Genomic DNA, 15,560 nt, shown 5'->3' with positions numbered 1-15,560 from the left:
ATTTTCACTCAAAATCTCTCGATACATGGCCCCATTCATTCTTTCCTTTACACAGATCAGTCGCCCTGGTACCTTTGCAGAAAAACAGCCCCAAAGCATGATGTTTCCACCCTCATGCTTCACAGTGGGTATGGTGCAATTCAGTATTGTTTTTTCCTCCAAACAAGAGAACCTGTGTTTCTACCAAAAAGGTCTATTTTGGTTTCATCTGACCATAACACATTCTCATAGTCCTCTTGTGGATCATCCAAATGCTCTCTAGCGAACCGCAGACGGGCCTGGACGTGTACTGGCTTCAGCAGGGGGACACGTGTGGCAGTGCAGGATTTGAGTCCCTGGCGGCGCGTTGTGTTACTGATAGTAGCCTTTGTTACTGTGATCCCAGCTCTCTGTAGGTCATTCACTATGTCCCCCCGTATGGTTCTGGGATTTTTGATCCCCATTCTTATTATCATTTTGATGCCACGGGGTGAGGAGGGAGTTGAAAGTCCATGTTGCCCAACGACAGCCCCAAAACATCACTGCTCTAGAGGAGATCTGCATGGAGGAATGGGCCAAAATACCAGCAACAGTGCGTGAAAAGCTTGTGAAGAGTTACAGAAAACGTTTGGCCTCCATTATTGCCAACAAAGGGTACATAACAAAGTATTGAGATGAACTTTTGGCATAGACCAAACACTTATTTTCCACCACGATTTGCAAATAAATTATTTAAAAATCAAACAATGTGATAATCTGAGTTTTTTTTCCCACATTCTGTCTCTCATGGTTGAGGTTTACCCATGTTGACAATTACAGGCCTCTCTAATATTTTCAAGTGGGAGAACTTGCACAATTAGTGGTTGACTAAATACTTATTTGCCCCACTGTATATATACATGTGATATCTACCATAGCATTATGTGGACGTAGTTTGTAGCGGTGGTCGGCCGCAGTCAGGTATTATTGGATTTTTATCCAGCAGCATGAGTTGAGCATGATGTTTACTCTCAGTCCGTTACTCATTGCATACCGAAGACCGCGCTGACTATGTTTTAGTTCCGCTTTACTTGGCATATTTCAATAATCAGAATTTGGATGTTTGTGAGTTTTTGTTGAATCTTCCACGGCTGAATCGCGAATAATCTAAGAATTGGGAATTTCGCACACTTCTAATCAGTTCAATATGGTGCTATTTGGTCAGTTTTACCACTCAATATGGTGCTATCAGTATATGGGCCATTTTACAAAACATTATTTGAAGAAAAGTTCACTTTGTTTGAATTGACATTATTAACGACTTGTCATGAATGTGAAACACATCAAGTAGTGCTGCAATGTAAAAGCAGCCAATGTAAACAGAAGCTCAAATATAAAGATATATAATTATCCCTTTGAAGTTGATTAAAAGGAACCTCGAACTTAAAGACTTGAAGGCTCTAACAAGCCACAATTGTTCTCTTTTACTAAAATATGTTATTACAAACACAAAATATTGCCACTGATTTAAAAATCCATAATATTTAGTCAATGTTTTGACCTACGGATGGTGCCATGTTTTAAGTGCGCAATGGACGCTCGGAGTGATGAAGTAGGAAGTCACTGTAACTCGACGAATACTACTGGGTTACTGCGATTCCTTCTGAGAGACGACCAACATATGCGCTCATCGGTTAAAAGCGGCGAGGACTTACTATTTGTGTTTTTATTGAGTCTTTTATTACCTTTTCATTGCCTCAAAATACTTTCTGCAGGTGTTTCCCTCTCATAATTTTAAGCATTGTTTTCTTGTGGTAGCTTTAAAGCAGATTGTTGATCTTTTAACCACATTAGACACGTAGCATATTTAAACCACCCTTATTTGATATTACTACATTTAAGTATTTTCTTAAGGCATCTTTAGTATGTTCAGTCAGTATGCATCTAAACAAAACAAGCTGAAAGCTCACGGTAGTTCTTTGAGTGTCGAATTCGCCTCTTGCAGGATGTTTCGCCGATGTAGCACATTTTGGCAGAACACATTTTTGCCCTACTTTCGTCTCGTCTCTTCCTGTCTTTCCTGTTCATTTTGCTTTTGCTGCTCATTTTTTGAAATATCGACATTGCTGTCATGCTCATTAATGTTCCTCTCGTGTTCAAATTGAAAGGGTTAAACAGATGACATGTTTATGACGCTAGAAACATACTCTGGAAGCCCAGCAAGGTAACCATGTGACGTCACTGCCTTACGACGTCAACAACAATGGCGACCTACTAGTTAAAACTAATTTTACAAATTGTATAAAAATGAAAACATCAACAGGGGTTTCAATATGAAATTATTTTTACTTGTAGTAACATTTATCTTTTAAGAACTTCAAGTCTTTCTATCTGTGGATCCCTTTAAGCGACATTTAGTGGCTGTTCCTCACTATTGCTGATGGAATTAAAAGCTCCTCAAATGCAAAAGTTTTTACTCACGTTCTCATCCTACTGATTGATGAAGTGTCTATAAAAATTGAGTGTGAGTGTAAAATTAGTTAATGATTGTCTCTTTAAAACAGATGATTCCACATGTTACGATGATGGGAAAATGTACCATGTTGGAAACCAGTGGCAGAAAGAGTACCTGGGAGCCATTTGCACCTGCACCTGTTATGGCGGACAGCAAGTGAGTTTACCAGTGCCTGAAAGTGTGTTTTCTGGTGAATATGGAAACTAAGTTTGTTAAAAATGTCAGGGCTGGCGCTGCGAGGACTGCAAAAGGCCTGGAGGGCAGACACACGTGGACGCAGACCTGCTTCAGCCGGCCCACTCTGACGTCTTCGACCGCTACAGAGAAAACGCTCGACGCAAACTGGTCGGTATTAACTCACTGGCTGTCAATGCCCATGATTGACTTGGAATAGAATAGTCCATAACAATATTGTGTTTTTTCCCATCACACTGCAGAACATACAATGTCCAATTGAGTGTTTGAGTCCCGAGCTGCTTGCAGATGCCCAAAGTCCGTCCAAGTAGTAATGAACAGAGGACGATGAAGAAGCTACCACTTCAAGAAGGACACCTCACCTCGTCACTAAAAGAAGAAATTTTCACCACATCCGTGCCTTTAAGACTTTTGCCCAGCAAAACCTCTGTGCATTTCTTTTACCGATCCAGACAACATTTAAAAAAAAACAAAAAAAACTTTTTGAGCACAAAGCTGGAAGAGCAAACAGATTTAATGCATTTCAAACATTATGTACATAGACACAAAGAAATGATAACAGAACTGCTGCACCAGGTGTTTTTCTACTTTTTATTGTTTTAATATTTTAAAAGTCACAAAATGTTCCAGCTAAGATGTGTCACAATTTCAAATGTTTTGTTTGTCTCTGAGTGTATTTCAAAATTTAACATTGGTCTAACAATGTCGGACTGCGCCAAAAAACAACTTTCTTCTTCAAAAATAAGCACTGCAGCTTCTAAAAAGCTGTCAACCGTCCATGCATTAAAAGTTGGGTAGAAAGCCAAAGTTGACTGAAAAAAAGAAATTGTTTTAATCTGTTCTTTAAAATGGCACCATTGTTTTTTAGGTGCTATTTCATTTCAGATTTAAAAAAATAATTTTTATTTGTTTTTTTTTTTATTTATCCCATTTTATTCAGGCATTTTGTTCAGTGCTATTTCAGGGTTGTACACTTTTTTTTTTTTAATCGTTGGTGCCGAACTGAACTACTGTGGATCTTTTTAATAAACTGACAAATCAAACTTGACTTTGTTTCTTCATATTGCTCATCATTTCTTTAATGGATGTTTGTAATGAAATTTAGGCACAAAGACTATCATTCACCTAATATTCATTTAGACAACAGGAAATCTCTTCATGTAAAATGCAACGTTTCTGTAGCATTATAAGAATTTTTATCATGCCGGGTACTAAAAAAAAATTTTAAATAAAAGTAAATGAAATTCAAAACGCTTCCATCGATAGAGACAATTTTGAGACCGCAATCACAGCCAACTTCTAGTTACAGAAAGTATATTATTAGTTATAGTATGCTCCCTTCTACTGGTCAATCTTGGTATTACGACTGACATTTTTGCGTGTGTTCGGCACTGTGCTGGTCATTTCGCATAGTTTAAGTGCTATAAAAAAAATAAATAAATAAAAGCATTAAGAAATCAATACGTTTATGTTTTCCCCTCACGCCATCCCAAACTCGAAATATTGTTTAGGACTTACTTTGACTTTTAATTACTCTTACGTTGAAGGAGCGAACGCGGAAGTAGGCTGGTTCCGCTACGCTAATTTGGTGGAAATCGATTTCAAGCGTAAGTTAGCTGCAGCTGTTCAACTCCCAACTTGGACGCAAACATGGCAGATATTAATTTAGATACTTTTATCCTGAAAATGCAAGATGTGAACGCGGTGAAGTTTGGGAAATATAAACTCAAAAGTGGCATATGGACGCCTATTTACATCGACCTGAGGGTCCTCGTGTCCCACCCGTTGCTTCTCAATCAGGTAAACACGTGTCCACAAACGTTTGCTTCATGTTCCTGCTAAGAAACCTGTGCAGGTTTGCTCTGATAGAATAGTCGTTACGATAGATTATCAGAATATTCCTGTTTCTTTTCCACTTTTTGTCGAACACAGTTGATTTAAAATCCAGTTCAAAATCCATATTTGATGTGTCGTGAAATGGTCGCGTGTATGCTTTTATTTTGAAACCTTTAATCAGGTTACGAAAGTAGCTTTCCCGAATAAGAGTGAAAATACACTACATTTTCCCACAATGTTCACTTTAAATCTGGGTATAGAATAGAAGGCCTTTTTTGTCATTACACAAAGTGACATGAGATTTAAAGCTGCCCCATGGAGTGCACACGCACACGCACACGCACACACACACACACACACACACACACACACACAATGGATTAAAAAGTATGTACACAATAAGAACACAAAAAAAGACTTGTAATAGTTAGGGTTGTTCCGATCATGTTTTTTTGCTCCCGATCCGATCCCGACTGTTTTAGTTTGAGTATCTGCCGATCCCGATATTTCCCGATCCGATTGCTTTTTTTTTTTTTTGCTCCCGATTCAATTCCAATCATTCCCGATAATTTTCCCCAATCATATACATTTTGACAATGCGTTAAGAAAAAAATGAATAAAACTCGGACGAATACATACATTCAACATACAGTACATAAGTACTGTATTTGTTCATTATGACAATAAATCCTCAAGATGGCATTCACATTGTTAACATTCTTTCTGTGAGAGGGATCCACGGATAGAAAGACTTGTAATTCTTAAAGGATAAATGTGACGTTGTATATTGTGGCTAAATATTGCCATGTAGTGTATTTGTAGAGCTTTCAGTAAATGATACTGTAGCCATTTAACTGTTATGCCCAAATGCATGATGGGAAGTGCAACCATGACTGCATAGTGGCACCAATTGATATATCTTCTCTGCGTTGGGAAATAACATAGGGTGTTAAGAAAAAGATCAACGACTACCTTGCTTCCCCACATTGCTTCCCACGATATTTCTAATTGTTGAGAGAGGGATTGTAAGGCTTTAGCCAATTAAAAAAAGGCTACGAAGACTGCCAAAATTCACTCTACTCATTTTACGCTGCCTTTTAGCTCTATATATAGGTAAAACGGCGCCATTATAGATTGAACGCGACAATGCGTGAGTAGGTCGTGCAGCGCATGCGTTAATTGCGTTAAATATTTTAACATGATTAATTCAAAAACAATTAATTACCGCTGTTAACGCTAAATTTGATAGCTCTACTTTAAGCCAAAACTAAAGACTCTGGAAGAGTGTAAGACATTTTGTCTGTAATGTTAAATACAAGTAGAAAACGATTTAATAAAAAAAAAAAAAAAAAAATTTTAAAAAAGGCATGTCCGATATTTTTTTGCCGATTCCGATACTTTGAAAATGAAGTGATCGGACCCGATCGATCGGCATCCCGATCGATCAGGACATCTTTAGTAATAGTGGTACTCTTGCAGGTAAGGTGACATGTGATAGCAGCAGTCAGTAATAAATATTGGTTATTAACAGCCGCGGAGTCTTTAAAAAAAAAAAATTAAAAAAAAGACTTTTATCCAATAATTTGAGTTTAAGGCCTTACATGTCTAAAATGCTCCCGAAATCTCATAAAAGGTCATAAATAGAATTTTTAAAGATCTTAAAAATCTATTGACGTTACTTCACAACTTCACTACTACTACTACTACTATTACTACTACTACTACTACTACTTCATGCTTATTTGTATCACAGTGTGAAAGAGCTATGAATAAATTTATATGCTTTGTAAGTAATTCCAATGTTCTGCCAAAGTATTCTACATCAGCGAAATGTTCTACAAGAGGCGAATTTGACACCCAAAGTAAAGTACTACCGTGCGCTTTCAACTTGTTGTGTTCTAATGCATACAGGCAGAACATACTAAAAAATGCCGTAAGAAAATACTTAAATGTAGTAATCGTCATTTTCGGACTGTAAGCCGCTACTTTTTAATTACGAAATGACACTATCACGGGCATTAATGAATGCTTATGACGGTTGTCATTTAATGGAACCGGAAATTATGTCACTAACTCCATTTATGTCCAGCTCGGATCTTTTCCATCCATTCAAAAGTGAGATAATTTGCCGGATGACTCAAAATGACATCTGTCATATGCATTCATTAATGCTCATGGCGGTGTCATGTCATAATTATGATGGTCTTATGACATTCTTATGGTGCCACTGTCAAATAAAGTGTTACCAAATACCATAAATAGCAATTAATGAAACAATTAGAACAATAAATGAAGAAATAATTAGCACAAAACATGAATTTTGATTGTAATTTACATCTGTAGCAATGCAATGCATGCTAGGAGGCATGTTGCACAACAACGGTGTTGCCAGCAGGTGGCCGAGGTTGACTGTCTCCCCCAACGGCAGTGATGGCAAAATGAAACTTCTTGAAGCAATGAAGCTTTGCAGTCAATTGGTTCAAAGCTTCATGGTGGTTCATTTGGTCTTCAGTCTTATGATGCCGCTGTCAAATAAAGTGTTGGCGGTTAATATCTTTTGGTATAAATATCCCATGATATTCCAGTGCGGTTTATCTATGAACAAATGCTGTTTTCATGTCAAATTTGGTCGTTGGTGGGTTAAAGTCAGTTGTGCCTTGTAGTCCGAAAATTACGGAATGTGAAATAAGGGTTGTTTGAATACGCTACGTGACTAATGTGGTCAACAGATCAACAATCTGCTTAAATGCTACCACAAGAAAACACAATGCTTAAATGTTTGAGAGGGAAATACATGCAAAAAGGATTTTGAGGCAGTGGAAATGTAATAAAAGATAAATAAAAAAAGTTGAGTACTTGCCGCTTTTAACTAATGTGCGAATGCGTGCGTAAGTGCACTGGGCATTAGAGCTGGGAATCTTTGGGCACCTAACGATTCGATTACGATTACGATTCAGATGGTCCGATTCGATTCTAAAACGATTATTGATGCACCCCCCCTTTTTTTTTTTTTTTTTTTTTTTTTTTTTTTTTTTTTTTTTTTTTAAATGTACATTTGTTCCAAAATTGTTCAAAAATACTCTCAGGCTAAACCAAACTACTATTTCAGTATCAAGTTAACATATAGCAGTAAACAAATATACAAAAATAACAGTAAATAAAAAACTCCAGTCCCCATTCTGTATCAGCAGCTTTAAACTACATTCAATTAATTTAATGTTGTGAATCAACCGTTAAAGTTGTTAAAATTGCTCCCGTTAATCCATAATTTCCCTTTTGTCAACTTTCGACATGTGAAAGTTTTAAAACTATTTTAAAGATAGATTCAAGTCAATATTTTACCGATTTAGGAGTATTTTAGATAAAAAGTTAATTAGGTTTGCTTGGAAGGTTCGCTACAACAGCCTTGCAGAGAAGTGTACTGCTTTAAGATGGCGGCCGTTTACTATGTCTGCATCTAGCTTTTTGTAGATGTGCTGCAAATGCTACCGCTACCCGTTGCATCTAGTCTTATATAAATGATATCTACCGTAACATTATGTGGATGACGTACTTTTGTAGCAGCTTCAGGTATGTTGTTGTGTTTTTTTATTTCGTGGCATGAGTTGAGCTAGAGCCGTGAGTTGAGCATTGGCATTACCCGAGGGGCCGGGTAATGAGAAGCATGATGTTTAGCTACTCTCGCTCCGTTGCTCATTGACCGCGCGGCGCGCTGAGTGTGTTGTACTTCCGCTTTACTTGGCATATTTCAATAATCGGAATTTGGATGTTTGTGAATCGTTCTCGAATCTTCCACGGCCGAATCGCGAATAATCTAAGAATCGGAAATTTTGCACACCTCTACTGGGCATTGTGTAGCGCAGCTCTTCGCGTAGAAGGAATTGCAGAACACTGGTCCTCCAATTTTCCCTCGAATCTTTTTCTGATTTTCCCTCAAATCTTTTTCTGTTTTTTACCAGTATCGATGTGAAAAGGGTCTTCAATTTTATTCATTATGGTGTTAAAAAAAAGTCTTAAATCTTAAATTTGGCTTTTTGAAGCTTCCAGAGACCCTGTAAATTGTTGTCCATTGACCAATTTGAAATACTCATTTTTCCCTCTAGATGTCCAAGTTCATCTACCAAAGAGCTCAAGATGAGAATCTCAAGTTCGACTTGCTTTGTGGTGTCCCATACACTGCATTGCCTATCGCTACCATCATCTGCTCCACGCACGAGCTGCCTATGCTCATCAGGCGCAAGGAAGCGAAAGACTACGGTAGGAGGCGCATTCTTCACACTTGATCTGAAATAAAAGTCTAAACCTTCTTGCTATGTTAGGAACCAAACGTCTGGTTGAGGGCTCATTTAAAGAGGGAGATACGTGCCTCATCATTGAAGACACAGTGACCAGCGGTGCCAGCATCCTGGAAACAGCAGAAGTGCTGTACAAAGAAGGACTGAAGGTGCGGTAGAACATAGACTTCCCTATCAGTCGACGGGGCGCGGGGCCACTCCGTAGGGGATCTATTTTCAAAAACTTTAAATTCTAATATTTTCCAAACCAAAGCCGTTAGTGACGTAAAACCAAAACAGGCACCCATATATGAGTTTCCGTGAGCAGCAGCCACAAAAAAATTCAAAGTCGTTCCCAAATAAAATCGCGATTATTTTTTATATAAGAAAACTTAAAATGGATATAAAATTCTCAGATTTTACGTTAGATGCACAAAAATCACCAAATGCAGAGATAATAATTATATACCGTAATTTCCCGAATATAACGCGCATTTTTTCCCCCCAAAATTTACTCATAAAATCATGGGTGCGCGTTATTCACGGGTACAGGGGTACAGGAGACAGAAAAAAATTCATCATGATTCATGTTCCATTGTAAGCATGGACCAGCACAATATTACCTAATCCGAACGATAGTGACATAATAATCAAGTTTCATGTGGTAAATAATTGTTTTCATGATATTTTTCACATCTAATAAAATTAAAATGTTTTTTTGTACTATTCGTTTATTATTTACCGGTACATTTTTCTTACCTTTGCGTTGCAACATGCCGGCATACGGCGATGTTGTCTTGAAGAGAACGTATACGGCGATCCGTTTCGTATAAATGTTGACCGTGTGGCGAGCTAGGACAGGAGTCTGAGGAAAAGTATTGAACCACTGAGCCAGGCCACGTTGTTTTATTTACATTGACACTCACAAATTAACAACGTACGTCTTGCACGCAAATCGCGGGACATTTGTTTACTTCCGGCTGTTCCCTTAACTAAACTATTCCCCCCGGGAACTACACAACTTGCCAACATTAGTTCCGCTGGTGAATTCTGTTAAAACTCGCTACAACTCCTTACTTTGTGAAAATTATTATCGTATACTGTGAGCAATTTTACCACAGAAAATTAATATTCTATTTTTTTTTTTTAAATATTTGACAAAAGGATTAAAAAAATGCTGCAACCGCGTACTTTATAAAAGTTCGAGACACGAGACTCATATTTATTGGTGCTAAAATTAGGGTGCACTTTATACACGGGTACAAGAATTTTCCCTAGATTTTACAGGTAAAGTTGGGGTGCGCGTTATACACGGGCGCACCTTATATTCGGGAAATTACGGTAATACTTTATAGAATAAATGCAGAGATAATAATTATATAGTAATATATAGAATAAATAATAATAACAAATATGTATAATAATTTTCCAGATCAACAGTAATATTTAACATATGTTTTTGCCCAAAATAGTGACTAGTGAAGTTTTTTTATTTAGTGCAATATTGACATTGTTTTCTACAGTTAATAAATCACTCAATTTTCACATCAGAAACTGAATACTTGACAAAAGCATGCAGAATCATTTTTTTTAACAAAAGCAAATTTTGCATTTTTCTATGTAGAATCAGCACGTCTTGTCAGCTATCTGGCCCTTGTCGTTTTTAAGATTGAAATGTTACATACGGTAAAATAAAACACGTAAAAGCCAAATTTTCTTTTGTATGGACGCAGAAATGTCTAAATCGCTACCCCCCCCCCCCCCAATTCGGCAGTTGGCTGAAAATTACCTGATTATTTGAATATAAATTTACGCTATTGAGTGTGGATACAAAATCCAAAATGCCAGCCATCACCAAACAAAGTTTTTTAGTTGAAAATTCTTGTAAATAAATGCGTGAATCCCAGAATTTCTATAGATATGAACGTAAAACAGTCTAGATCCTTGTTTAAAAACAAACAACCGGGCAGTTATCATTCAATTTACGTAAATATTTCAATCTAAAGTTGCGCAATTTTTTTCCCAATCATTTCATTTTTTTCACAACGTTTCAAAGTGCATGCATGGTGCTATTATATGTAATAATTACCTTGAATCCTCAACCAAATCATTCTTCAGAGACTCCTGCCTGCTTGTACGCTCTAAAATTAAATCTGGCGCTAGAACGCAGCGTTTTTTGGAGTTATCACAATGAAAGCTGCAACGACGCTCTGCCTGGCCTGGCCCCCTATGGGAAGCCGTGGCGCAATGTCTGTAGGAGCTGTCTAGTCAACTGATAGTGAAGTCTATGGGTAGAACTACGAAGCTTTTAATAAGGGCAACATAATTTGAAATCCAAATGATAATATGTGAAGGTGACGGACGCCATCGTGTTGATGGACCGAGAACAAGGCGCAGTAGACATGCTGGCTTCCAAGGGTATCAGGCTTCATCCCATCATCTCCATGTTCAAGCTGCTGGACGTGCTTAAGGCCTCGGAACGCATTGACGCGTCTACGGCGCAGAGTGTGCGCGAGTTCATCTTGGCTAACAACACTTTTAAGTACGCTGATCACAATCGCTGCATTTCGGCGAACACCGTTTGTAAATGTCTCATTTGTTCAGGCCTAATAAGGAGAATGGCAATGATGTGCCGGCATCCAAGAAGCAATGTGTGGAACGAGAGCTAAGCTATGAAGATAGAGCCAAACTTCCGAGTACGACACATGGAAAAGTTTGTCACAAGGTTAAGTTGCGAGTTCTAAAAGTTGTTTGTTTTGTTGGTAGATGTTCACCCTGTGGCGTCGAAGCTGTTGAACGTAATGGCGGCCAAGCAGTCCAACCTTTGCTTGTCTGCCGATGTCACCGGCACCGAGGAGCTGCTCCAGCTAGCTGACATGCTGGGTCCCAAGATTTGCTTACTTAAAACCCACGTAGATATCTTGAAGGTTTGTGCTCAACTTAGATTGGTTTTGTCCAACTTTACAAAAACAAAACCCTAAATGATAAGCAACTTGTGGTGTGCTTGGGGCAGGACTTTACTGAAGCTTTCAGTGAGAAGCTGCAGGCTGTTTCTGAGAAGCACAACTTCCTCATATTTGAAGATCGCAAATTTGCTGATATTGGGAACACGGTTAAACACCAATATGAAGGTGGGAAATTCAAGTTTTTGCATTTTCAACAGTGAGTCCAAAACACCCCCCCCCCCCCCCTTGTTTTTTATTTATTTTTTTTTAAAAACCATTCTAGCAAACCTTACTTTTCAATTTACTGTATTCACTACAAACAGTACCACATATTTGAACTTCATACACATGAATTTACAGAGGTAGAGTCACGTTACTTCAAAATAATACTCGAAGTGATAGTACTCGTCCAAAAAATGTACTCAAGTACAAGTAAAAAAGTATTTGGTGAAAAGAATACTCAAGTAATGAGTAACATTGTGAGTAACTGCTTATATTTGTTGATTTTTGTTTTTGTTTTTGTTTAAACAATGCTATTTTTTTTCTGAGCACAAAGTTATCTATAGGAACTGTTGTTATAATGATGCTGTACAATAACCCATTACATAACCACATTAAGCCAAAGAAATAAAAATGTTTTTAAAAATCGTTGAATTCCGACGAGAGAGAAAAAAATACATAAATGAAGCATTATTTGTCCAAAGCACATGAGTGCCCGCTGGTGGAGAAAATAGTTCATATTTTGAATAGTGAAAAGTCCCTTCATAATGATGATTTTGAAATTAAAAGGATTATATCTCTGGTTTTCCGTGGTTAATCGGGGCCAAAATAAAAACTGGGAGAGAGGTTAAAATCCGCGCTTTCGAGTCCTGTTGAGGGCAGCGCTCTATATCAAATACCTCATTTTTTAAGGTGCTTTGAAGACGCTACATGATTGAACAGGCTGGCGTGAAGATAGAACGGCAAGCTTGCATCTGATTGGTATAATGGAGTCGTGCAATTATTGCGACCTCTCATTGGTAAAATCGGCAGTTACCCTGGGAATACCGAAGGCACATCTCTACTCTTGGCATCGCTGGCAAAATAATAATAGAATATGTAGAATAAAGAGGAAAAATGTAACGACTTGTGTAGCCCAAAGTAGCGGATTAAGCGTAGCGTTTTTTACTTCACAAATCTACTCAAGTAAAAATAAAGCTTAGTAAAACTACTCTTAGATGTACATTTTTCTCCAAAAGTTACTTAATGTAACGGAGTACATGTAACGCGTTAATACCCACCTCTGTCAATTTGTATAGGAAAAGTGGCACAGATATAGAAAAAGACAGACTGGCCACAGGGAGGAAGTGCGTCCGTCCGTCGTGTCGTGTCGTGTGCACTTTAAGCAGTCGTCTTGCACCTGTAGCACGTAAAGTATCCAAGGATACAATAATGTGTGAAGTATAGTATAGGTGAACTGTGGTGAACCCTGAACTGTATCAAAGAGGCTGAGAGTAGTACGCATTTGGAGCATCCATCGGATTTTAGAGAATTAGAACAGTGTTGTTGGTGACGGTGACGTAATTGGCTTCGAAGCCTGCAGGCCCTCAATTGGGACACAGCCCAAGAGAGAAGAAACGGAGCAACATTCTCAAGACCTGAATCTTATCAGGTGCCAATAAGCGCTCCTAAAGGGGACGGTAAACTTTAACAAGGCCTTTTGAGTAAGCTTTGAATTAATCATAGACTACGAACAGGAAGTATAAATAAATATCTTGCTTAAGAGATGCAGGACACTAACCCTTTGACTGAATTAGCTTGTATTTTGAAATCCTCAGAATTTTGGTTATTTTGTGTGGCACAGGCGGATTGTACAGGATCTCTTCATGGTCGCACGTGGTGAATGCTCACGCTGTGCCGGGGGCCGGCGTCGTGAGCGGCCTGGCTTCTGTCGGGACACCCATGGGTCGAGGCTGTCTGCTAATTGCGCAGATGAGCTCACGGGGCTCGCTGGCTACGGGCACCTACACCGAGGCGGTGGTAAGACAGTGATCATTTACTTATAGTGCCTTTCTAGTGTTAGGAATCTTTTTAGGATGTCTTACAGCCTGCAAATTTACCATTACTGTCAAAAAGTCGCCATTTTTTGGGGGGGCTAAGTAGCCGTTGCATAGTATCCCTGAATGCAAGCTGAATAAACGCTTCAAGACAAATTTTAAAATATTAAAAAATATTTAAATTCAATAGTATAATTCTTTAATTGAATGATGATCACAAATCAATAACTCGTTCACTGCCACTGACAGCGTCAGATGTCCAATCCATAAATGATGCATTTTCGCAGGTGAAAATGGCTGAGGAGCATTCAGACTTTGTAATGGGCTTCATCTGCGGGTCAAAGGTCACAAAGAGACCTGAGTTCATCCATATGACGCCAGGCGTGCAAATGAAAGCTGGAGGTGACCAACTTACTTTTTAACATCAGTGTACATTAGTCACTGCAGTTATTGTTGTTAAACAGAAGATGGTGCTGTTGTCCCTAAAATATGTTGTGATAATTGTGGTCTTTTCTGCTTCCTCTTGTTTCCCCATAGGAGACATGTTGGGCCAGCAGTACACAACTCCTGAGGAGGTCATCTTCGAAAAGGGCTGTGATGTCATCATCGTTGGACGCGGCATCCTGGAAGCGTCGGATAGGCCGGGCGCCGCCGAGGCTTACAGGAAGTCAGGCTGGGAGGCGTACACGCGCAGGATGGCCAAGAGTGGACAATAGAAATGATTGCAGCAAGATTTTTTTATGAAGATAGAGCCACAAAACACAAATGGAAACTTGAGCAGTAGAAGCACAACTATTTTTGCTACATGATGTGGTGCTCGATTTATCTTTGTACTGTCCTTTTTTACATGATCAATTTAATTCATTCTATTAGGTTATCTAGCATATTCTATGTACGTACGCCTAACTGACTGCCTTATGAGGGAACACTATGTACAAACAATGTCTTTAGGCAGCAATCATGAGTTGTCTTATTATTTTAAACTGTTACAATGGCGGCTGTCCAAATACACTCCCGGTTACCGTGAATTACACGAGTGAAATCGACTCGTAAATGTTGTCTTTCAATACTATTGATGGTAATGGGTGTTACATCCATTTTGAGAGTCAAAAAGGGGTTGACCGTCTATCGCTGTCAAAGCAGTGTTATCAAATTAAAGAATCATACTGTTGAATTAAAACATGCTTTTCTAATTATTGAGCACTTTGTGGCATTGCATGTCTCCTCAGCCTGCAAGCCTGTGTTCAAGAATATTACGCCCTCGCATGCGCAATCGGCAGCTACTCATCCAAAGAAAGATACCTGTAGTGTGAAACTTTTACAATGCGATAAAATTCATGAAAAGTTACTGAAAGACCTCCAGAGGACTAGAATACACTGAAAAGTTAAATTCATTGAAATGGATGACTGGTATAGCTATGTGTTTACTTTCTGTGTGTGTTACCTAAATATTTATTTTACAGACGTAGCTCTATCAGAGCTGTACATAATTACTTACATCGAATTTTTTATCAAGCACTTGCACCATTGTCCATTTTTCTGACCTGTTAGACCATGTTAATTGCATTATTAGCAAGGAAATGTGCCAATTTTACTTTGTAAGTGGGAAGTGGCCAATATATACTTCTTGGGACAAAATGCACAAAGTAGTTTACAAGAATCTAATTTACTTGAATGAAAGCTTTGAAGCTCCTCGCCTCGGTGGCTGGGCTCCAAGGGTACATGAGATCCGTCCGGAGTTCCTAAAGGCTCTACATCACAGGTGTCAAACAGATTCCAGAAAGGACCAAGTGGGTGCAGG

At 38.5% G+C, this 15,560-nt stretch overlaps 2 protein-coding genes across 2 annotated transcripts in view; both read left to right on the top strand.

The window, feature by feature from the left end:
• The window catches only part of fn1a (fibronectin 1a), a 62,474-nt gene extending 58,758 nt beyond the window's left edge, over window positions 1–3,716 (top strand). Inside the window, exons 47-49 of the mRNA XM_057852695.1 lie at window positions 2,523–2,629; window positions 2,699–2,818; window positions 2,911–3,716. Of these exons, the coding sequence (XP_057708678.1) occupies window positions 2,523–2,629; window positions 2,699–2,818; window positions 2,911–2,979 (296 nt within the window). The 3' untranslated portion in view covers window positions 2,980–3,716. The remainder of the gene's footprint in view (window positions 1–2,522; window positions 2,630–2,698; window positions 2,819–2,910) is intronic.
• A 580-nt stretch (window positions 3,717–4,296) lies between these two features.
• On the top strand, window positions 4,297–15,151 carry umps (uridine monophosphate synthetase). The gene is made up of 10 exons (XM_057852828.1): window positions 4,297–4,468; window positions 8,608–8,761; window positions 8,824–8,948; window positions 11,133–11,320; window positions 11,383–11,474; window positions 11,545–11,705; window positions 11,792–11,909; window positions 13,567–13,742; window positions 14,047–14,161; window positions 14,297–15,151. Exons 1-10 carry the CDS (start codon window positions 4,319–4,321, stop codon window positions 14,473–14,475), a joined length of 1,458 nt encoding a protein of 485 aa, XP_057708811.1. The 5' UTR covers window positions 4,297–4,318; the 3' UTR covers window positions 14,476–15,151.
• The last annotated feature ends 409 nt before the right edge of the window (window positions 15,152–15,560 follow it).

The sequence above is a fragment of the Corythoichthys intestinalis genome, chromosome 12 (genome assembly GCF_030265065.1).
Source record: "Corythoichthys intestinalis isolate RoL2023-P3 chromosome 12, ASM3026506v1, whole genome shotgun sequence".
Classification (NCBI taxonomy): Eukaryota; Metazoa; Chordata; class Actinopteri; order Syngnathiformes; family Syngnathidae; genus Corythoichthys; species Corythoichthys intestinalis.
The sequence above is the reverse complement of the archived record's forward strand: the minus strand, read 5'-3'. Positions and strand labels throughout refer to the sequence as shown.